General features: G+C 42.7%; 1 protein-coding gene across 2 annotated transcripts; it reads right to left on the bottom strand.

Annotated features, from left to right (window-relative positions):
* Positions 1 to 8,033: 8,033 nt before the first annotated feature.
* Positions 8,034 to 20,109, bottom strand: KCNV1 (potassium voltage-gated channel modifier subfamily V member 1). 2 transcript variants are annotated; one of them, XM_069005361.1, is made up of 5 exons: positions 20,048 to 20,109; positions 19,696 to 19,778; positions 18,970 to 19,482; positions 16,675 to 17,201; positions 8,034 to 8,883 (listed from the first exon to the last, which is right to left on the bottom strand). In XM_069005361.1, exons 3-5 carry the CDS (start codon positions 19,449 to 19,451, stop codon positions 8,372 to 8,374), a joined length of 1,521 nt encoding a protein of 506 aa, XP_068861462.1. In that variant the 5' UTR covers positions 19,452 to 19,482; positions 19,696 to 19,778; positions 20,048 to 20,109; the 3' UTR covers positions 8,034 to 8,371. The 2 variants fall into 2 exon arrangements, with proteins under 2 accessions (XP_068861462.1, XP_068861461.1); XM_069005360.1 differs by having other exon boundaries at positions 18,970 to 19,778.
* Between the last annotated feature and the right edge of the window lie 2,901 nt (positions 20,110 to 23,010).

A 23,010-nucleotide genomic window follows, 5' to 3' on the forward strand; every position in this document is an offset into this window, starting at 1 on the left:
TGCCATGTCAAAAGCTGTGGCTTTCTGCTTTCCATAGAACCTCTTCTCCTTCTGAAACAGGCATTTTTGCAACTTGACTGTTAGAAAACACCTGCACTGTGTTTTCTTGCTTATTACTCATATTACTGTACCACAGGCAACATAATTCTAGCATGAATTCTCTGAAGGAACATGTCTCCCTGGCAAATGTAGCTCTGATCTGAGATGTGAAAATGCAGGTGAGAAAAGCACATTTGATCTTCAGAAACTGAAAAGAAAATGTGAATGGAAGACTACCATGAATAAGGGAAATTGTCTCTACCCACCAGCTGGAAACAGGCCTGCAGTTTGTGATGATGGTTGTGATAGGAAATGTAAGCAATGGTTACTGAAATACTGAAATGTCATTGGAAAGTGACATTCTTAATACAGAAAGGTACTGTATAAATTACACCTATCAATTTTGCATTGAATAATTGCTTACTCTAGTTTTGAATTCTAAGTACATTAAATAATTGATAGTGAAATGCACTAGCTCTGAACCAGACTGAAATCCTGGATATAGGTGAGCACAAGAGCTTTTCCTTTCCCTTTTTTTAAATTTTGGCTTGTGTATTGTCACATCTGCTGGACAGCTGATGGGAGCATTTGCAGCATAATGCAGCCTCTGTGTTGTAGTGCTGGCCAGTGGCATTTTGTTAGCTCAGTCTGCCAGTAATTCCATTGTGATGCTTGGCACAAGCAAACTGGATTAATCTCCATATTGAAGGAGGGAGTCTGCATAACAGAGGCCATAATTTGGATGTCGGTTTTGGTTGCTTTTGTGACCAAACCACACATCCAATTTTCACACAACAAAGCCTCTTACAAGAGAGTGTTGGCTGGGAAGTGGGCCAAATTCATCTTCTTGTAATTCCATGACATCAGGAGACTTGCTATGGGGAACATGTCACATTATTCCTACAATCAGTCCCTATGAAGGCCTTTTTGGACAAGCTTTTCTCCTTTACACTCTCAATTTGAATACAGGGTTTGTCTTTGTGCTGCACATTTGGGTGGAAGCGTGTTTAGGAAAAGGCTGTGTTTTTGACTTAGTGCAGTGCTTGCACAGTGGCATCAGGCCTCTTGGGTGGGTTTGCAGTACCAGTTCTATGAACTGTCTAAACTCAGGGTACAGGTATTTTCTCAGAATGTATTCCTTCTTTATTTGTTACTGAAGTCTAGTTTCCAAGTGATATAAATAGCTGTGTTAATGACAAGTCAGTTTTGACCAACTGTAAGCACACAGCTTCTAGTAATTTGGAAAACTGTGGTTGTCTTGGTTCCTACTCAAGGCTATCCTTTTATCTGGGGAAGAAACACCATGCACACTGCTTTTGACTTGGATTTTGTTTCTAGTACAGGAAAACAGAACACAGGTTTGTGGGTAGGTTTGTCTACATTTTGACAGTGAAAGGCTGTGATTGGCAATTCTTCACCTGTTTTTTGGCAGTTCCTGCCAGGAAGAGAAGATGGGAGAATTAAATGAGGACTCACAGCAGAAATAAAAAACAGTGGCATCTGTAAATAGATTAAATCTGATCTTATTCTTTTAACTTGGCGTTTACTCCTTACAAAGAGGTGGAGTTTTTTACATGTTGATCTACAGAAGAACAGTGCAGATATGAAGGCATGTGCTTACACATGGTTCAAGGCAGAGGTGTGTATGATACACAGGGCTGAATGGTAGGATGAGGTATGAATTATTAGTATGTGATCTAATTTGTGGTATGGACATATGATGCCTGCCAGTTAATGAGCTGAGAAGAATTTCTTCCTCTGCAGTAAGCCATACGTACTTCACTTCTTATGAGAAGGTATGAGGACTAAAACACACAAGGTCAGTCACAAAAAGACACTGGTAAATCTCAGCTAAGAATGTCAACTTCTTATTTTAAAATAAAATTAATTTAAATTTAAATTAATTTAATCTTTCCTGTTCTACCTTCATTATTTTTCTTCTCATATATTCAGCATTAATATTGGCTTAATCTGTCTGTTCAGGGTTTCAGTAGTAATAACTTTTATCACTGCAGCATCTAACACACACTGCAAAAGCTATGGAGTGATCCCATGGAGCCTTAACTCTGGCAGTTTCCAAAGGCTGTAACGATGTTGCTAGTTTAGGACAAAAAAACTAAGAGTTTATGAATGTTGCTTCACTGGACAGCAGTTCATAAGCAGACATGTTAATCTTGGAATGCTTTTCTATAATTCGACATCTGAATTGCATAATATATTTCATACCTCAGGCTGAGAGTTACAATTCAGAAACCTGTAACACAGGGCCAGCTATAAAGACTGAATTAATTTTAACTTTATTCACTTTATCTTTTAACTATTTCCAAGCCAGTTGCCTTTTTCTGTTGTGTTGAAAAATGTGTTAAGGACAAGTTAATTTACTGTGCTTGTTTTAATGGCTATTGCAAGAGGCTGTTCTGAACTGCTTTTCAAGTTTTACTGAGAAACTTGTTCCTGCATTAGGTAGTGAAGAGTCATACACATTTCAGACATTTTCCAGGATCTATCTCTGCTGCAGAGAGTTGCAAATAGAACTGCCTTTGTGAGTGAGCCATAGGAAATGAAATGTCTGTCACAGCTTGCAGGACCACACAGTAATACTACGTGACTTACAAGCACTTTTCATTTTATTGAAAGCTGTGCAGAATTTGGGATAATTAGAAAAAATCTTACATCTGCATGGTCTTTCTTTGCTTGACTAGGAAGAGGATTTAATTTGCAGAAGCTATTACATAGTTTTTTTCACATCACAATAGGCATTTCACATAATTTTAGTTAGATGAGCACAACTCTAGACTTCTTATAAGACCCAGCCTAACTTCAGGCTGTTCTAGGTTCTTTTGTGTGTTGTAAATCCATCTTACCAGCTGTTTCTTGAGGGTCTGAGAAAGACTGGGGACAACTGAGGTTTACATGGACTAGTGTTGGGCCTGTTTTTATGACATTAGGTGGGATCCCTTCCTTATCCTCACCCCAGCTAAAGGGGGTCCTGGTGTCTGCAAAGCAGAAACTTAACATAAATAAAACATGTAATAGTGTCCCAAATACCTTTAAATACGCTTTCTCGTAAGTCTAGATTTTTTTTGTGGCACATAGGAATTCTATAATAGGGCAGCATGCAAAACCCACCTGCACAAAATTTCCCTCCTGTTTTTCCGTGGGAAGGCATGTGTCTGCTCAGGCTTTTCAACATGCAAATGAGAGGCACAGGCAAAATGGACTGTACTCCTCCTGGTGACAGTGCCATCCCCTAGCAGAAGTACCAGCCCTATACACTGGGGTCATGTTTTTTCAGAAAATATTCTATTTCATATATAACAAACAACAACAAAGTTAATTATAACTTAATTGTTCAGATTAGTATTTAATTAAAATCCCTTTTATAAAGGAATGACCTCAGTTACTACTGATTATTAGGTCAAGCTCGCTATTTACCAAATTTAAATGCATCCAAACTGCTACAGAGAGTCTGTGGCACCTGTGCTTTTGTCTGGAGATGTATGTGACTTCTAGTATTTGTGTTTATATAAAAGGAAAAAATGTAATAATTACAGGACTCATTAAAACTCTCTCAAAAAAAACCCTGATTGACAAGAGATTGTAATTAAATTAGGCATTTCAGTCTTAGAGACATAATTAACTCCAGCCCTACTCTTTGGTAAATGACCTTTTCAAGCACCCAGAGCCCAGAAGAACCCTGTCTGCAATCAGAGGTGTGACTACAGCCTGCACTACTCTACTCTTTTTGCAGTGAGGCTGTGTGGGGAGAGCACAGACAGCTGTGTACTGGAGACATCAGCAACAGCTGCTCCAGTGCAGTTTGGATGGTGAGCATCTCAACAGAATGTGTCCTGCTAAAGCTGTGTTTATGCATGGATACTTCAATGGAGCTTTGAGAGGACAATACTGTAGTAAATGAGAAAAACATGTCACTGATCATAAAAATAATCATAACAAGATGAAAATACTTTGCTATGTCAGAAAACATAAATTACCTTACAAAAGACCTCTTAGCTTTCTTGTTTTCTTTTTTCTTCTTTTTTTTCTCAACCATATTTGCCATGTGCAATCCCACAAGCTCAGATTTCACCAGCAAAATTTGTCTGAAGGAAAAATTGCTCGATTTACACAGTTAATATAAATCAAGTTTGGTTTATTAACTTACTAACAACACATAATTAAAGTGATCATTGAAGAATGCATTCAAGATCAAAATCACTATAATACAATACTAGCAAACATGAATTTCTAAATACCTAAAACACCCCAAGAACTGATAAATCCCCCCTGCCCCAGCTACCAGCATACCTGCCTCTCCTAGAGACAGGGGTTTCCCAATGTGGTGGTCTCTGCAATCTGGCCCTCCACTATTTTGCTGGTCTAACCCCAGCAGCCTGTCCCTGTTTTCTTGTGCTGGAGTGCCCAGCACTGGACAGCTCACCCAGATCTGTCTCATCAGGCTGAGGAGCAGGACCATCTCCCTTGACCTCCTGGCAATGCTCTGCCTAATGTGACCCAGGAGGCTGCTGCCTTTCTTCAAAGTAAAAATGACAACAATTTTAGTGATGTTTGAAAAATTTTGGTGGGTTTGGTTCACACTGGCCCAAAGGAAAAGCTGTCCCTAAGTATCTATAAACAAACATGAAAGATTTTTCAGACTGTTTGTCTACATTGTAGTTTGTGCCACTACAAGAAGGTTGGAGAGGAACTTTTTACAAGACAATGTAGTGACAGGACTAGGGGGAATGGCTTTAAAATGAAAGAGGTTGGTTTAGATTAAATTTTAGGAAGAAATTCTTCACTATGAGGGTGGTAAGGTTGCCCAATGTTGGAAGGTATGGGTTAAACTGTCAAGGAGGACTGTAAATCAATCAAGTGACCTTGCAGCCTGAGTGAGCAGCAGGCCAGTGATTCTCTAGCATGGACCAAGTTTAAAGGTGCCTGCACCTCTGCTTATGTACCTTTGCCCAGGTGCTGCTTTCAGGATCCCCCTGATAGCAAGGGAACAGCAATACACTGTCTCTTTGCATTCTAACTGTGACTTCATGGTTGTCCCAGCTGCCTTCTTGTGTCTACACACACGCCTAGAGAAGTTGTGGATGTCCCCTCCCTGGAAGAGTCTAGGGCCAGGCTGGATGAGACTTTGGTAGTCTCATCCAAAGTCTGGATGTCCCTGCCACAGCAGGGGGTGATCTTTAAGGTCCCTTCCAACTCAAACTATGCTATAGTTCTATATTTCTATAATTTTCACTATTACTGCCTCTTGTACTAAGGAACCAAGGTTAGTGCAGGGCTTCTTTCTATGTGCTGCAGCTACACCCTTTGATGTCAGTTTGTGAAAATACTTGGTGTTTTGAGCTAAAATACTGAATTTTCAGCCAATGTTACCCATCACGTCTGCCAAGTCTGCTGCGAGATGGCAGAACAGAAGTGAGGACAAAAGGTAGCTTCTTGTTTTCAGTGTGATATTCTAAAGATAGCAAAGTAACTTTCTTAATTTGGTGCCTTAGTGGTGGCTGAGCTATTTCCTGTTACAGTACAGATACTGCAACACAATGCATCAAACAATGAAGCCCGTGGAAAAGAGATATATATGGACCAATTCTTGCTAGATGTTTCAGAGATGTTTATTTCTCCAGCCACATGGCCGGAGCTCTGCCGAGGAACTGCGGCAATCACGGGACCCGAGGGTCCTTGCCCGCGCAGGGGAACACAAAACAACCAATGGGGAATGAGGCTGACCAAGGGCAGGGAAACCCCGTGTCCCCCCCCAGGGCCCCTCTGTCAGGACCACATGGCAGGGGGGAAGGGACCCCTACAATTTCCCAAATCTGTGGGAGCACGTACATGGTGTAGCTTCATTTTTTTAGAGTTGTGATGTCCTGTAGTGTTTCTCAGTATGAATGCTCTGGTCCTTCTGTCTGTAAGAGCTGAAAGCGGAACTGGCCTTCCTCTGTAAAATGATTTGCTAGTTTCAGCCCATAATGTGATAGATAACCATTCTGCATAAACAACATGATTGACAAAAACTGCTTGGGAGACTGAATTTAAAATGAAGAGGTCTGAAAACAGAGGCCAAAGCAACTACTTGATAAAGTCTGAGCCATGTTTCCCCATGGGCATTTCTAGGAAACTATCTCCAGAGATGGTAAAAGGAGTGAATCAACTAATACATCCCAAAACATTTCTCTCATTCTTTTGAGTCTTTCATAAAAAGCACAGGATGCAATAAAGCAGCCTTTCCCTAAAGAGAATCAATCAGCTATCAGCATTTCCTTTCTCAAACACAGATCAGATGCTGTACAAGAGAGCACAAAAGACATTACAAAACGGCCTTCCCACAATGAAAGCCTCTTCCTAATTCTCTATAATTAGAATGACTTTTGAATGAGAAACAGCCTGTACAATTTGTGCAGCCTGAGAGACTTCCTGCTCCAAAGAGCTATGAAATAATAACCTAGAGTGGGCTGCACCAGACTTTCCCCTGCAGAATTAATTTTGTCTCCTGGACATCACTGGGAGTTTTGTGATGGATTCATACAGTATCTGGGGAGAGGGGAACACTGTGATAATGCAGTTGCTCTTGTTTACCAAAGACAGTGAGGATAACCTACAAATTTTCACACCTAGGCAATTTCTGGTGGTGTCCAGCGTTTCTGTCTTCCTTCTGACCCTGGTGACAGCTGCGTGTGCTGCACTGGTCCCAAATCAAAACGCTGACTGATGCCAGCTGACAAATGAGAAGTTTCATGCTAAAATGCTGTGCAGTTCGCATCAAGGTGCCTTGAAAATCTTGGTGGCTGTATTACGTTTACACCATTATTTACAGGGAATGACAGAAAAACACACTCTTGTTTCAAAACAAGTATTATTCAATGTTTATTAAAAGCAGGTTATTTTCCCCATTCATGTATTCTCAAATGCATTTTAAGCCTTCTATGTACATAAATACATAAAGCTAAATAATCCACAGTTAATAGATTTATCTTTTTAGTGTTTACATTGCCCAAAAGAAATGTGAAATGTGAGAGGTTTGTGACTTTTTAAATTTAACCTACTAGCTGAGTTATATGCATTCTATGCATATAACAATGCATAGTCTAGATCGGTGAAATTATTTTAAAGAGAAGCTTTGTTTGCTAAGAATAATATTGGGCCACTGGAGAGGTGGGTGGTGGGAAATTGAACCGAAAATACCTTTGATTATTTTAGGTTTTTACTTTGATGACTACATAAAGTAAGCATTCAGTCTGAGTGCTCATTTTTCCTTTGAAACAAAATATTTTAATGAAGCATTTTTCTAATAAAGAATCTGAATATAATTAACTTTTTAAAAATCTGGTCCACCTGGAACATCTACAATTTTAATGGGAGACAGAGAAATCACTAGCTTCTTATCTTTTACAATTTCTGTTTCTTCTGCTATCCAGTGGTGACTTTACTTGAGCAAAAAAGCTGCTTAACTACACAAATAAGTCATGGGAATCAAAACACATAGAGAAGGGATAGTTCAAACTAAGTTTGTAAATTACTTCTGTATTGCAAAGGCTGTATTAGCTCCTGCAATTTCTGAAGCAACTACAGAGGATGCTCTATATTATGGCACTTATTTTATGACTGTTTTATACTTTGCTACAGATCTTGCATCTCCTTGATACTTCCACCTACGTCCTAATACCCACTATACATATGGTAGCCCTTTGCTTCTCTGCAAATGAGGAAATTCCAAACCCACCCCCACCTCCCTCCCCTCAACCCTCACACTGCCCCAGAATAATAACCTTTTCTTCAGGCAAAAGGGGTTGCAGATGGGGATAAGAAAGGGGATCAAGATTAAACTTGGTACAGGATTGTCATCCTACATTTATTCAATATTTCACTTTCTTAGGCTTCCCTTTTCAGTTTTCCTTAATGACTTTGACTTTTGTTCCCCAAGTGCAAATACAAACCCCAGATGTTTAAAATTCAAAACACTGTGGCAATTTTCACCAAGACTTTATTATTATACATTAGTAGAGATTTAGATAAGACAAATGCTTGCATCATTGTTTTACTTTCATGGATCCATTTTTTCCCATCTCACCCACCACAATCCAGTTCTGAAAGCAGGTTTTAGAGTTCCTTGAGAGATTCCACGTTATGAATTCTACCTTTTGTATACAATAGGTATTTCAGTCTGTCCAAGTAAGTAAAACTCCACCTGGAAAAGCAAATACACTATATGGCAAATAATAAAAAAAGAGATGCTTAATACTAAATTTCTGAAGTAGTCTATGTGCTATACAAGGTTAAATAACTTTAAAGTCAAAACCAAAAGTCATTGGACCCAAAGTCAAAACCAAAACTCATCTGCACCACTGCTCCTTGTACTTGCTCTCTCTCTGCTCTTTAACCGCAACATGTCCATGACACTGCGGGCGTATATGTCTCGCAAATTAACATTGATATTTGAATCGCTGGATGAGTTCTTCATGAGCTTCTTTAAAGCTTCACGCTGCCGAAGAGCGGCTTCTTTTATCTTCAGTGTAAAGTAACAGGCAGAAAACCGGTCATTTATTATAGCTATTGGCAAAGCCAAAACCAGTATTCCTGATAGTATACACATAAAGGCTACTACCTTACCAATGGTAGTGTCTGGTCTAATGTCACCATAACCAACTGTTGTCATGGAAGTTGTTGCCCACCACCAAGCACCAGGTACGCTTGTGAAAGTTGTGCCTGGCACACCTTGCTCAACAAAGTATTCCACAGTAGAAAATATAGAGATTCCTACAGAGAGGAAAAGAAGCAGAAGGCCAACCTCCTCATAGCACTGAGCAATAGTCATCCCAAGAGACCGCAAGCCTGAAAGACAAGAAATGCTGTCAGTAGGTTGATTCATGTAGCTGTCATCACAACTTTGCAAAACATCTCTTACTTAAAGGCTGACTGCTTTATGCTTTCTTTAAATGCTGGTGAACATGTCTTGAGAATCACAGACTCAGTAAGATTGGAAAACACCTCCAAGATCATCGAGTCCAACCTTTAACTGAACACCAGCTTGTCAACTAAACCATAGCACCAAGTGACACATCCAGCTGTTTCATGAACAGTTCCAGGATTGTGACTCCACCACCTCCCTGGGCAGCCCATTTCAATGCTTAACCACCCTTTCCATGAAGAAATTCTTGATGTCCAACCAGAACATCCCCTGGCACAGCCTGAGGCTGTTTGCTCTTTTCCTGTTGCTTGATGCCTGGGAGGAGAGGCTGATCCCACCTGGCTACACCCTCCTTTCAGATATTTGTAGAGAGCAGTAAGGCTCTCCCTGACCCTCCTTTTCTCCAGGCTAAACAACCCCAGCTCCCTCAGCCACTCCTCATATGATTTACCCTCTCAATCCTTCACCAGTTTCATTGCCCTTCTCTGGACAGGCTCCAGCACCTCAATGTCTTTCTTGTCATGAGGGGCCCAGAACTGGACACAGGATTTGAGGTGCGGCCTCCCAGTGCTGAGTACAGGGTGATAAATAGGTTCTCTAGTCCATGTGGCCACACTGTCCAGGCCACAATGGCATTGGCCTTTGTTGATACTTGGGCACAGCTAGCTCAGCAGCACACCCAGATCCTTTTCCACTGGGCAGCTTTCCAGCCACTCTGCCCCCAGCCTGTAGCACTGCATGGGGTTGTTGTGACCCAAGTGCAGAACCCAGCACTTTCCTTTAAAGAACCTCATACTGTTGGTCTTGGCCCATCTATCCATCCTGTCCAGATCCCTTTGCAGAACCCTCCTATCCTCCAGCAGATCAACTCTTCCACCCAACTTGGTGTCATCTACAAACTGACTGAAGGTACAACTCAATTCCCTCATCCAGATCATCAATAAAGATATTAAACAGGACTGGCTCCAATACTGAGCCTTGGGGACCCCACTAGTGACTGGTTACCAACTGGATGTGGCACCATTCACTAACACTCCCTGGGGCCAGTCCTCCAGCCAGTTTTATCCCCAGCAAACAGTGCATCTGTTCAGGCCACAGGCTGCCAGTTTCTCCAGGAGAATGCTGTGGGAGACCATGTCAGAGACTTTACCGAAGTCCAGGTAGACAACATTCATAACCTTTCCCTCATCCACCAGCCTGGCCATGCGGTCATAAAAGATCAGGATGCTCAAGCCTTGGCTGAATTGTCCATTGCTAAACCCACAGTGGCTGGGCCTGATCCCCTGGTTGTCCTGTACAGGCTGTGTGATCACACTGAAAATGATCTGTCCCATAATCTTCCCCAGCACCAAGGTGAAGGCTGTAGCTCCCTGGATTCTCCTTCTGATCCTCCTTGTAGATGGGCATTACATTTTCCAACTTCCAGTTACCTGAGACAACCTGGTTAATGAAGGCTGATAATAAATGATGGTGAGCAGCTTGACAAGCTTTTCTGCCAGCTCCCTAATCACCCCAGGGGGAGTCCCATGTGGCCCCATAGACCTGTGAATGTCTAAGTGGCACAGCAGGTGACTAACTACATCCTCTTGGATGGCAGGGGGGCTATTCTGCTTCCTGTTCCTGTCTACCAGCTCAGGGGGCTGGCTACCATGAGGATACCGTCTCTCTGTTAAACAATGAGGAAAGGAAGGTATTAAGTACCCCAGCCGCCTTCTCATCCTTGATGATAATGTTCCCCTCCACATCCAATAATGGACAGAGATTTTCCTTGGCCCTCCTTTTGTTGGTATTTATAAAGCCACTTTTTATTACCTTTCACAGTGGTGGCCAGATTGAGTTCTAGCTGAGCTTTTGCTTTTCTGATTTTCTCTCTACATGACCTAATGGAATCCTTTCCCTCTTCCCGAATTCCTCTTCTTCTTCCAAAGGTCATAAACTCTCTTTTCTTCTCTGAGTTCTGGCAGAAGCTCCCTGTTCATCCAGGCTGCCCTTCTTCCTCCCTGGCTTGTCTTTAGGCACATAGGGACAGCCTGCTTCTAAGACTTTGAAATTTCTTTCTAAAAGTATCCTGCCATTTTGGATCCCTCTGGTTTTAAGGGCTGCTTCCAAAGGGACTCTCTGAACCAGTGTCCTGAACAGGCTAAATCTTGCCCTCTGGAAATCCAAGTGAGAGGTTTTGTTGACCTCTTTCCTCATTTCACCATGAATTGACAACTCTCTCATTTCATGGTTACCATGCCCATGATGGCCTCTGGCCACCACATCTCCCACCAGCACTTCTGCTGATTTAATGAGGCACCGACCCTGGTAGGCTAAAAAGAGGTGCTGCTCTAAACACTACTGGGAAAAAGTGATTTAAAGAAATAAATCATCATGTCAGACTGAACCTCTGACATCATCTCTTATTTTCTTAATACAGAGCACAGAAATCCTCCTCATTACTTATGATTTGAACTATGTACACATATAACTTAGACAAACTAAACTATCTTGATTAATTAATGAAGAGAAGATCTAGTACTATTCTAAACTACTTAAAAACACAGTAAAAGCACCTGCTTTATACTTGGAGCCTGAATGCACTAAGCCTCTGTTTTCCAGCCACTGTCCTATTTTTCTCTTGGACCAAGGAGCCCTTAGTTACCAAATCTGTGTTGCCATGTGAATACTTAGACCCCAGTACAGTTTACTCAATAACTTTTTCTTTAAGGACTGTTTTCAATCCTTTTATAGTTGTCACAAACTCTCTTCAACCCTTCTTTCCTCCCCAAAACCCTATCATTATCTTGTATCTGTAGATATCAAAACAAATACAGTTTTCCAGTAACAGCTGCACTTGTGCCAAACTCAAGATAGCAGAGCCTTTCAATGCAAGCATGGAATCCTGTTAATTGTACTGCATCAGTCCTTTTGCCCATGAGCTGCACAGGGAGTTCAGGACCACTCTCTGTAACCCCCTATATTCCTGTTAGAGCTGCTGCTTCAAGGCTAGACTGCCCCACAAAGCAAGCAGGAAAGTATTCCAAAAATAGTGCAATGGATAAATGTTGCACGCATAAACAAAGAAGGAAGATAACAGGGTATCAATTCAGCTGAGACACATAGGAGACTGAAATTATCTTTTGAATCACTTTGTATTAGCTTTTAACACTGTTCTTTAAAAATGTGAGATGCTTTCTCTAATAAATGAGAAAAACATAATGCTTATGAGTTACCCTTCATGGGTATACTTCTCACTAAACTTGTGTTTGCAAAACAGCTTACTGAGGCTCTGCCCCTGCTTGCAGACTTCATATGCTCATAAGTGTTATAAGCAATTTGATTTTTCCACAGTCTCAAACTACAAGATGTTAAAATTTCTTGCTTTTGGCTCGTTCTATTTCCCTGCAGGTCTAATGGCTTTTAAAGGTTTATGTACAGCAAACAATGGAAGTACACAGCAGAATTTGAAGGCAATGTTGGGGTTTTCTTCCAATGCTATCTACTACCAACTCCAGCAAAGAACTTACCCATACTGAGGTCTTACTACAACTATGATCTGAAGAATGTTTATTACAATGATATAGATTAAATCTTTAACACAAGGGGAGTAAGATGTATCAGTGCAATCTTTTCTCTGTCAATATGACTGCCTCCATATTTTGGAAACACTACTATCAGCAGCGCAAAAGCTCCGTGAGATAATTGCAGATTAAATTCTCATCTTCCAAGGAAGATACTGTGATCCCTTGCCCCATAAAACTTCCTACTGAATGAGGCAGAAGAGTAAATCCATTCAGGTGAGCTAGGAAGAAGGTACAGTTTATTATTAACCCTGTAGCACTTTTTTTTCAAAGCATAAATGAATACTATACAAGCCAGGGTTTGCACCTTATGATGCATCTTGAGAGTATTATAGCTAAAAAAAAAGCAACTTTCACATAAAACAGATAAAGTAAGGAGGAACAGAACAGTAACTGTTGACTCTTTGTATCACAATGATGATATTCTCATTTTTCCTATGGTCAGTTATTCTAACTGTTCAGGGTCTGATTTTTTCTTTTTATTATTCTTAGTTCTAGTATACTCATCTAAAATTAAGATATAATTCTCCACATCTTTATATGAAGTCAGGAGACATTTTTAAGCAAACTATGAATCAGAGGAATTACTGGACTCCACAGCTCATTCCAAGCGGAGTTAGTTGGTGTAATGACATGTATAAAGTATACTACTGTATTACTTTCTACCTTTTAAAAATGTCTCTGAGCCCTGGCACATGGCCAAACTAGGGCTGCTCCAGCACAGACACCTCAGCAAGTCTTACAGCTTCTCATGAGAATTCCTTGCCAGGAGTTGTGACAGCTTGGTTACTCATGCTTGGAAGGTGCTAAGGTGCTGTAACAGAGTTGGTGTGAGGCTGGCAAGGAGCCCCAGGCCCTGGAAGGAGGAAGGGGAAACACTTCTGCCGTGCAGGTCAAGTTCTATCTCTCTTTTGTCCAAAGTGACTTGGCAATACAAGCTGATATTCAGGAGCTTCGATTTACACAGCATTTAAATAACCCTAAAGTTTTGACACAAAAAGTGCTGAAGTTTCAACTTTTCATGACTCCAGAGGCATGACAGCCTGAAATATGCTATGGTCTTCTCTCAAATAAACGCTCATTGCCATCACAAGTAAGACGCTCACACCCTACTTCTCCTTAAGAAGTCCCTCTGTGCATGCTTCCCAGAGGGGACCAGCAAAGCTTCACAGAAAACATGGCCCCAGGAGGAAGGCAACAGCTGAGGAGCATCTGAGAACATGAAAAATGCAGCTCCAGTTCTCATCTATTCTTGAAGCTACTAAATCCATACTTTAGCTATATCGGAAGAGTAGTCTTTCCCTCTAGCTACATATTTTATGGATCAAGGTACTACTGATTTCTCAGTGGTTCCTCAATGAAGTACAGTACTTTGTGTAAGTAACTACACACATCCATCTAGCCTGAGTGTTTCTAGGCATCACATCCCTCCAGTGAGCTGGCTTCAGCATCCAAAGGGACAGAAATTAATTTTTTAATTTCTTTTTTCCATTCTTGTCCTTGTCCCACAGGAAGGGTTAAGTTGCTACTTCTTGAAAGTGAAGAAAAGAACTGATGTTTTTTCACCTCACTCATTTCTGCCTCTGACAGCAGGGCCAGGCTGCTTCTGTGATCCCAGCTTTGCTACAGCTCTGCACAGTACCGCAGAGATGTTTTCCTTGTGGCTGTGAACACCCCTGCTTGGTGAAAGAGAAGCTGCTGCCTGCAGACACAAATCTTCTGCTCTTGCATTCATCTTGCCACACGAAACAACTGCACAGTGCCTGAAGCTTTGTCTGGTCTGAGAGTGTAGGAATTGGAGAGAAACTTCACTGGAAGGCAGCTGTCAGATCCCAGGCAAGAGAGCAGAGGAGTTTGAAGAGCCACCCCTGAACAGTGAGGTTTATCAGGACTGCCTAGGTATGTGCAAGGAGGATGGTCTCTATGTATGATACATATGGCACTCATCTTGCATTAGGATTTGTGGTAAAGGATGTATCAAGAAGCACATTAACAAACTTCTTCAGCCAGAAGATCAGAACAGGGAGTTTCTACACTTTAATTAAACAAATTTGATTTACCATTCTGGACCTAAGTGGGCACCAACTGACCTACCAAAGAAACAACACAATGATGGTAACACTGCTCCGAGTGGTTTAAATTGATACATATATTGCTTCTTGTACGTTGAAACCGGCATTTTGATTCCAGTAAAAACAAGACAGCACACCTCCAGATCAGGATACTACACTTTTATATAATTAATTCACTTCTACCTAACATGGTATTATTAAATTCCATGTCACTCAATATTGTGACATAAACTGTGGCAAATACTGAATAATTAACTTAAGAATAAATGGAGCTAAGTGTTTAGACCATCCTTGAAGTACGCATACCTGAAGTTAGCAGTTATACAAATATCTGAAACATCTGATTTCAAGCAGATAGAAAGAGCCACAAAACTGAGTGGCAGAATGAACATGTTCATTCTGTAACAGTAAAACGCAATAAACTGGAAACCTTTTAACTAGAAACAATATACTTTTGGATGACCATTATATTAGTCAGCACAAAAGTGCCCTGATGAGATCAATTCTTTTTCTTATTTTTAAAACACAATTAGAGAGGATTGCATTCACATTACAGCTACCATCAAAACTGGGTAAAAGCCTTTCTTGCAAAAAAACTCTACCAAACCCTGCAAAACTAACACATTGCCAGACTGAATCATTCTAAGTTTCCTCTCAACTGCTTTCTAAGGGACTGTTACACATCAGTAGAGGCATAATCTAGGGTAGAGAGTAAGATTAACATACTTCCCAAACCACTCTGATTATGCTTATGATTATGAGTAGCATCAAAGCTACTCCCTGCCACTGGCAGGCAGGTTTGCTACCCTTCAGTGGGAACAAAAGTAAGACACATTCTGCTGCTGTGAGCACACTATAGCTCCTGCTGAATTAGGGCCAGTTCACAGAGAGGGCTCTCCAAAAATATGGACAGGCATCAAACCATTCCTGCTTCATGTCTGGAAATCCTGGAAGGGCACATTGGATGCATTTTAAGAACAATTACTACTGTCTTCAGAACAGGCTAATATTGCAGGACAGAGACTATGACTTACTATGACGATCTAATCTTTCAAAGCTCTGAGTGTTGGCTGAACACTTCTGTCAAATTCAGCACCATATTCTGCACTAATTTAAGTGGGAACATAATCAAATAATTTTGAAAATGCCAAGACAGCTTTTATTCTTTCATATAGCCAGGCATGCACATGCCATGAAGTAGTAATAAAATCAGGGGAAACACAAGCGGAAATTCAAGACTTTTCGATCATTTCCAGCTTCCTCTGATAAATTCCCACTAGAAAATGTTAACTTTTATGCCTTCCTTTCACCAAAGAGAGTGAACAAGATGGTTCACAGAAATGCATTTCACCTTCTACCCTACCCCTGCTTGCTGTTCCTGCATCTGTCGGGAGTGCCTGGACACTCAGGGCCTCACACCAATTGGTAAACGCTGGCTGAACCTGGCACTGATGATCTGTGTTGCACCTAGGTCCCACTGCCTAAGCAGCCCCAAGATGGGTTCCACATACCACGGGAATACTGGTGGGTTCAATGGGGCCAGAGAGAGCCCCTCAACCCATCAGCTGCAAAGATTCAGCTTTAAACAGTTTCCTTGACACATTCTCCACTGTGGTTGTTTTCAGGATCTATGACATGGACAAAATCATCATATATTTCTTTGCATATACTTTTAAACAAGCCAAATTGTGACAGCTGTCATTAGTGGGCCTTGGATAATACAAAAAGTGTGGGCTGATGATCTTTGCTTCTTCCCTAATAAAATCAACTCAAATATGTTTTAAAATTCATTGCACTGTGAATGACTGGAGGATGATTTACGAAATGCAACTTTGAGGTCTGTTTTTGTAAATGTTCAATGCACACAATATAAAAGGCTTTATGAAGAGCGAAAATTTTTCTGAGAAGGCCCTTGTCACTCAATTATAATGTTCAAAAGTAAGATTTTCACAAGGCATTACTTCTAACAGATTGTGTAAAAAAGCTTTGGCAGAAATGCACACAAAATGAAGGACTGTGCCCAGGGACAACTGTTGCAGGCAGTGAAACTAAGAAGTACCATAGCCATGGCCAAATGTACCTGTTGAATGTCTTCCCAGCTTCAGCATCCGCAGGGCTCTGAGCAGTCTCAGCACTTGGACAATGCGCCCCACATTCTCCAGTTCCTGCGAGCTCTCACCACCACACAGGCTCTCCACCAGCAGGGTGATATAGAAAGGCAAAATAGCAAGGAGGTCTATGATGTTTGCCACACTCCTTAGGAAGCGACACCGATCTCGTGCACACAGGAGCCTCAGGACAAACTCCGCCGTGAACCACGCAATGCACAGGTACTCTAGAGCATCCAGCAGTGGTGGGGCCAGCCAGCTGAGCTCTACCGAAATCAAGGCCATGTTGGCAATGGACACAACAACAAAAACCATGGACAATGTGCCAAAAGTCCTGGCTGCCGCAGAGGAGCCAGGCTTTTCCAAAACTTCCCAAAGTTTCTGTCTGACATTGGGACAGAGGCTACCAGAAAAATCCTCTTCTTCATCTTGGGCATCCAGTTCTTCTGCATCCTTCTTGATGTCTAAGGCTTCACTCAGCTCCTTTCTCCTGAAGTACCTGCCCAGGAACACCCCCCAAGAGATTTTTAACACCCATATGCAAATGCTTGTCTTATCATTTACTATGCAAGTCATATGATTACACATTAAAATTTATCTTATGTGAGTTCAGAAAACCCTAATATCAAGCATGTGGCTTTTATTAATTCAGCCCCTGCAGCACGTTTCCACTGACCTGATATACTTCTATTCCTCCATTTCCCATCAGTGACACATTCTATACACAGAGTAATTTTACTGATAGCAATTTATTTATATGGATCATGTTGACCACAGTAGGATCTGCTGCACGACTAACATGAATTCTTGGAAACAATCCTGGCACAACCAGATGCGCTGTTTTTAAACAGTTCTCAATTTGATTAATTATATTGCATTTTTATTACACTGAACCATATTTGCAATAGTAAAACTGAAGGCATAATAAAAGCCATACAGTTCACGGGTGAACTTCTGATCAACACACACTAAGATGACAAGGTATCTTTCTTTGTTTAAATATATGGGCTCTCACACAAAGTGGACAAGCATTTGTACTGAGTAAAACTTAGACTGTAAATATATAGAGTGTTTTGTCAGAGCAAGAGTATATTTACAGTGGAATTTTGTGAAACACAAGCATACTCAAAAGTACACACAGAAAAAAAACTTTCTTTCCCATCTTTCTTTTTGACTGCTGCAAAGCTCAAGCCTTAGAGAAAGGGTTTATGCAATTTTGCCTCCAATACAGTTAGTCCTGCATATGTCAAAGAGCTCTGTAGCTCCGTGTATCACCAAAGTAGTAGGAGCTTTCAGTTACACCTATCAGAGAAGGAAGAAAGAGATGAAAGCTAGGCTCCAACTTTCTCAGCTGAAGAACTGAACCATACTAGGGTAGGATAACTCCTATCCTCCATCCTTTTGGGATGGGATTACTTCTTTGTTTCTTTCTAATACTTTTGACATAACTGCTATAAATAAATACTCTTTAGAAACACTCTTTAGAAAATTAATTTCTTCAATACTAAAAACCCAAACCAGTAACATTAAATATGGTGGAAAAAATTAACTGCAAATAGAATTAACAGAAACATCCTGGGGGTGGTTCAGTCAAAACCCACCTCATTCCTAAAGTGCCTGCTATAATTTGTCTCCAGCGAGCCATGTTCCCGCTGCTCCTGCCCCCTCCCTGTAAGCTGCTACATCCACGTGCGATGCTTCCTTTCATGGCTCCTCCTAGAGCCATGCCACCCACACTCAGCCTGGCAGGTGACCAACCCCCCGTTCTGCCTCTCCAGCTTGGATTTGGAAATCCTTCAAAATTGAAGTGCAGGTGGGCAGGATCCTAACACTCCCAGCATCGTGCCTGACTCCACATCTAATCCCTCTATGATAACCTCAAACTGAATGATTGAAGAGGCATCTCTCCTTTCACAACCTTTTTCATCTCTGACATTGTCCTTCTAAACATTTTGAGCTTCCAGGGACAGCCTGAAGCCACTGTAGGACATCCCAGACCCTGTTCCTGTCTCACTATCTTGCCCTCACCAACAACCTTTCCCACAGCAAATGTTAACCGTGACCTCACTCAACATATCTTCTCCCATTCCTGACACCTATCCACTGCTAGAGCAGCACTTGGGGCTCAACTCACACAACTTTTCCAAATGCCCTGGTACCTCACCTATCCCCACTGCTGCACCTCTCACCTGAGTGTTCCTGAATGCAAGTCATTGCTGAACTCACCTAGCCCACAATCCCGGAAGCCTCATCTTCCCACAACTCACCGGTCTCTGCAGCAGGAATCAATGCTGAGCTCATCCAAACCCCAGTACTGGATCTCTTGCAGGAAAGAGAGTGCACAAAGCTGCTCCATGACATGTAGCCTCCCTGTCTGGTAGTAATTCAGGATGTAGTGAAATGCCTGTGAGCTCCGGTCAAAGAAATACTCATTCTCCACAAGGTTGGCATCATCACAAAGCTCCAGGAGGCCAGAAGCCACATCCCGGGCAGCAGAGACCACTACTGCCAGTTTGCCAAGACGGGTGTCAGGGTAGCAAGACAAAGTTTGCTGGGACATCACAAAGCGGCTGCCTCCGACATTGATAGTAAAGCAGTCCAGAGAGGGGATGACCCTCTGGATCAGGGGTCCCTGATCTTCCTCACTGGAGAAAACACTGGAGTCCAACGAGCCCAGGGATGTGCTACTCCCTGGTTCCTCCAAGGATGCTTGGGAAGAAAGAGACATGCAGCAGGGAGGCGACTTCATCCTGTAGCTGCCAGCAGCAGCCCACACTCTCCTGGATCAAAACCACAACACGGCTGCAGAGAAGCCTGCCCCGCCTGTGGGGCGGCCGGGCCAGGCTGGGAATGCTGACTCCGGCTGCTGCCCCAGGGACCCCGCAGCGTCCCCGCTGCCTCCGGGCGGTGCCTCCAGCTGGGCGGAGGTCAGGCGGGCGTAGCACAGCCCAGCGCCGCCCGCACCCGCGAGGATGCTGAAGCAGCCACGGTACCTGAGGCGGCGTCACCTCGTGCTGTCCGCACCGGCACCATCCGCCCGCGACAGCCCCTCCGCTTCAGCGCTCATTTCCAGCCGCTGGGTCGGGGTAGGGGAAACCAACCGGGACGACACAACACGGAACACCGGCTTCAGCGGCGACTCCGGGAGCGCCCCGACAGCAGCCCGAGGGGCCGCGCCGCTGGCCAGTCCGTCCCCTCCCGCCCTGCGCTCGAACTTCGGCCGGGGCTGCTGCAGCCGGAGCCGAGCCCCGCGCCGCCCGCTCCCCGCCGGGGCAGCCGCCGCGAACCGGGCGCCTGGGCAGGGCTGCCGCCCCCGGCCCGCTCCCCGCCCCCGGCCCGCCTCACCTGCCCGCCGCCCGGCTGCGCCGCCCCCGCCCGGCTGCCTCCGCTCGCTCTCCCGGTTCCACACCTCTGGGCAGCGCCAGCGCCTTTCCATGGCGGGTCATGTGCTGCGGGGGGCAGGCGGGACCGGGGTGCGCGGGCTGGGCCGGGCGGAGCCGCGCCCTCCCTGCCGCGGGGCCGAGCCGCCCCTCGCCCCGCCCCGGAGCCGCAGGTGGGGTGGGGGTGCCGTGCGCCTCCGCCGGGGGTGCCTCTGGGACAAAGCGGCGCCTGCAAACTTCGCCGAGCCAGTTCGCAGGGCGGTTCGGAAGCCGCCCCTCCGCAATGTATGTAACCCCAAACGTGTCGCTAAGCAGATAATGTGTCCTCACTTTGACTGCTCCCGCGGCTCAAGGCTCAAGTCACTCACGTAAAGAAGTCACTGTAAAGGCCAATCTATGGGCGTGAGCGAGCCTGTTTTAACCGATCTTATTTCAAAAATACTCTGGAGTATCTTTGTTACCTGTGCTGACTTTTTAGGTCCTCAGTTCAATAGTGCAAAAATTTAGTTCACCCTCCTCATTATAGTTCCTTTTCTCCTATGAAACAGTTATTTCTGACAAATACTTGCTTTGTAAATTTGCATTTTCTGTTGCCTCTGACTCCTTGCCAGGGTGGGCAGCTGCCGACATTGCAGTGGAGCCTCCCAGGAGGGGAAATTGTGGAGCATGCAAAATGTGGCATTGTGTGTCATGCCACCAGCATCATGTGGTGTCTCACCAGCTTTTCATCCCACATCACTTGTTGCATACAGCTGTGTCCAGTCATGTACATTGCTAACATTTACTTCAGAGAGGTCTCATAGACTTTCGTCTTTTGGGTGCTGGTAATCCATATTTTAAATGAAGCTGAGCTGAACATTTACCATATTGCAGAGTTGCAACACCCACAGCAACCTCTCTACGCAGCACTCGCACAGAAATCTGCTTGAGTGACTGTTGGCAAAAACATACACTGATGAGAGAGAATCCAATGGAGAACAGCAAGGGTGAGATTTGGAAGTCATGGCCCAGCAAGAAAACACAGAGTGGGATAGCTACAGTGGAAGGGAATGAGCACTGTGATAGTCTTCAGACATTTAAAAGGCTGCTCACAAAGATAAAGATGATATCTGTTCTCCTTGGATGAAATGGACATGTGTAGAAGTAATGGAGTTGAACAACAGGAAGGATATTTAGGATAGCCGTTAGGAAGGCTCTGGTGAAGCAGTGGAAGAGGTACATTGGTGTCTGTTGCAGGTCATCAATGAGCTGGCTGGACAAGGATCCATCAGGAATAGCAGAGGTGTGGTGCTGCTTTTCCTGAGGTAGTCTGGAACGGTTAGATGAACTTGTGATATCCCTTCCAGCTCTGTAATGCTGAATTTCAAGTATGTCATAAAGAAAAATACTTATTTGCATAGACATTTCCCTTTTTATTGCTAAAACAATGAAATTTAAATATAATTTAGATGAATAAACACAAAACTATGAATTCATTTTCCTTTGAAACTACCAACAGCTGCTGTTATGCAGCAGGCTTTCAGGAATTGCTCATTTTTAATCCAGGATTGCCACTCAGGAGTGCAGTCCTGATGGATAGCACTTAAGCCAGCACTTAATTAAAAGCAATAATTAAAAAATAATTAAAACCATCAGTAAGACCAATTTAAAAGCATCAATGAGAAGCACCTCAGAACAGCAAGGTGCCTTACTGGCTGTAATAGACCCCTAATTGTTCAGTCTCTCAAGTCAGGAATAATGACTGTATACAGGTATATTTATTTCACTTCAAACTTAAATTTTTGTCTGATTATCAACTGTTCAGACCAGAGTGTTTTCTTCAAAACACTAGAGGAAAGCCATATGTTAAGGATATTCTTTCCCTTAGTTTTGTGCATTCTTCTATGCGCTTCTCATTGCAGGAAAGTGACATCACCAGCAAAATTCCATAGTGTCCACAACTTCCATACTGTGAACTCACATTAGACAGGAGATATGTGTATGATATAGCTTCTTACTTCTGAGTGCTGTTTCTCTGCTAGTTGTAAATTTAGATTTTTATTAAAAAAAGAACTTTTAGAAAGCTGTTCTGAAAATTATTTTCAAATGTAACAATAAAATAAAGCTGGAGTATTTCAAAGAAATGAGAAAAATTTTTTATGAGTAGAAAGGCTCAAAAATAGAGGATTTATTTTTCTACTACTAGAGACAGAAGAAACAGGCAGTATTGGTGCATATTTCATTTTCGGGGGAACTCTTAAAGAATTTGCTATTTGTCATTCCTGCTCACTTGTACATGAGAAACTAAAGTAACAACTTCCATAATTTTATCATTCCCTTGGCAAACCCACTCAAGCAACCATATTCATATACCCCTGGAGTAGTGGCAAAAACTGCTATAAGAGGACAAGGAGTCATTAGGTCTTCATCACTCTGCCAGTGAAATGCTGCAGCTGAAGTGAACCACGGACATTTCCAAGGTGGTTTGGCTCATGGAATTAGTAGTGTTGGATAGAACCATGTCTGCCTGGTTCAGACCTGTGGTTCAGACCAAAGGGGCTATACTGCTTTGTTGTGTCAGAATACCTGAAACAACTGAATACTAATGACATCTGTCTGAACTATTGTCTTTATCGATGCTCCTGCTGATATTCCTCTGATGTGATACCACTGACTGAAAAAACAGATTTCATTATTTCAAGACATAGTAAAAAAAAAAAAAAAAAGTTTGATGGAATGCTGAAATATGAGTTGCAACCCAGTATGTCTGTTGTGGGAGTTGAAAAATTTACTTCAGCAGAAGAGCCAGCTGTTACAAAAACTTCTTTTATAATATGTTTTCCTGATTTTCTACACTTATGTTGAAAGATATGATTTTATGGCAATTGTGTGGTCACTTTTTTCAGCTGGTGTATTGTGATATACATGAAAAAGCCAGGATATGCAGGT

Source organism: Aphelocoma coerulescens, chromosome 2 (assembly GCF_041296385.1).
Source record: "Aphelocoma coerulescens isolate FSJ_1873_10779 chromosome 2, UR_Acoe_1.0, whole genome shotgun sequence".
NCBI lineage: Eukaryota > Metazoa > Chordata > Aves > Passeriformes > Corvidae > Aphelocoma > Aphelocoma coerulescens.

Bases quoted from the DNA above. Each gene is read 5' to 3' on its own strand.
- KCNV1 (XM_069005361.1), bottom strand. From the start codon at position 19,451: ATGAAGTCGCCTCCCTGCTGCATGTCTCTTTCTTCCCAAGCATCCTTG. The intron at 17,202-18,969 runs GTGAGTTGTGGG...GTTCCTGGGCAG, and splicing joins GATTCCTGCTGCAGAGACCG to GTACTTCAGGAGAAAGGAGC. The intron at 8,884-16,674 runs GTACATTTGGCC...CTTGTCTTTCAG, and splicing joins GCTGGGAAGACATTCAACAG to GCTTGCGGTCTCTTGGGATG.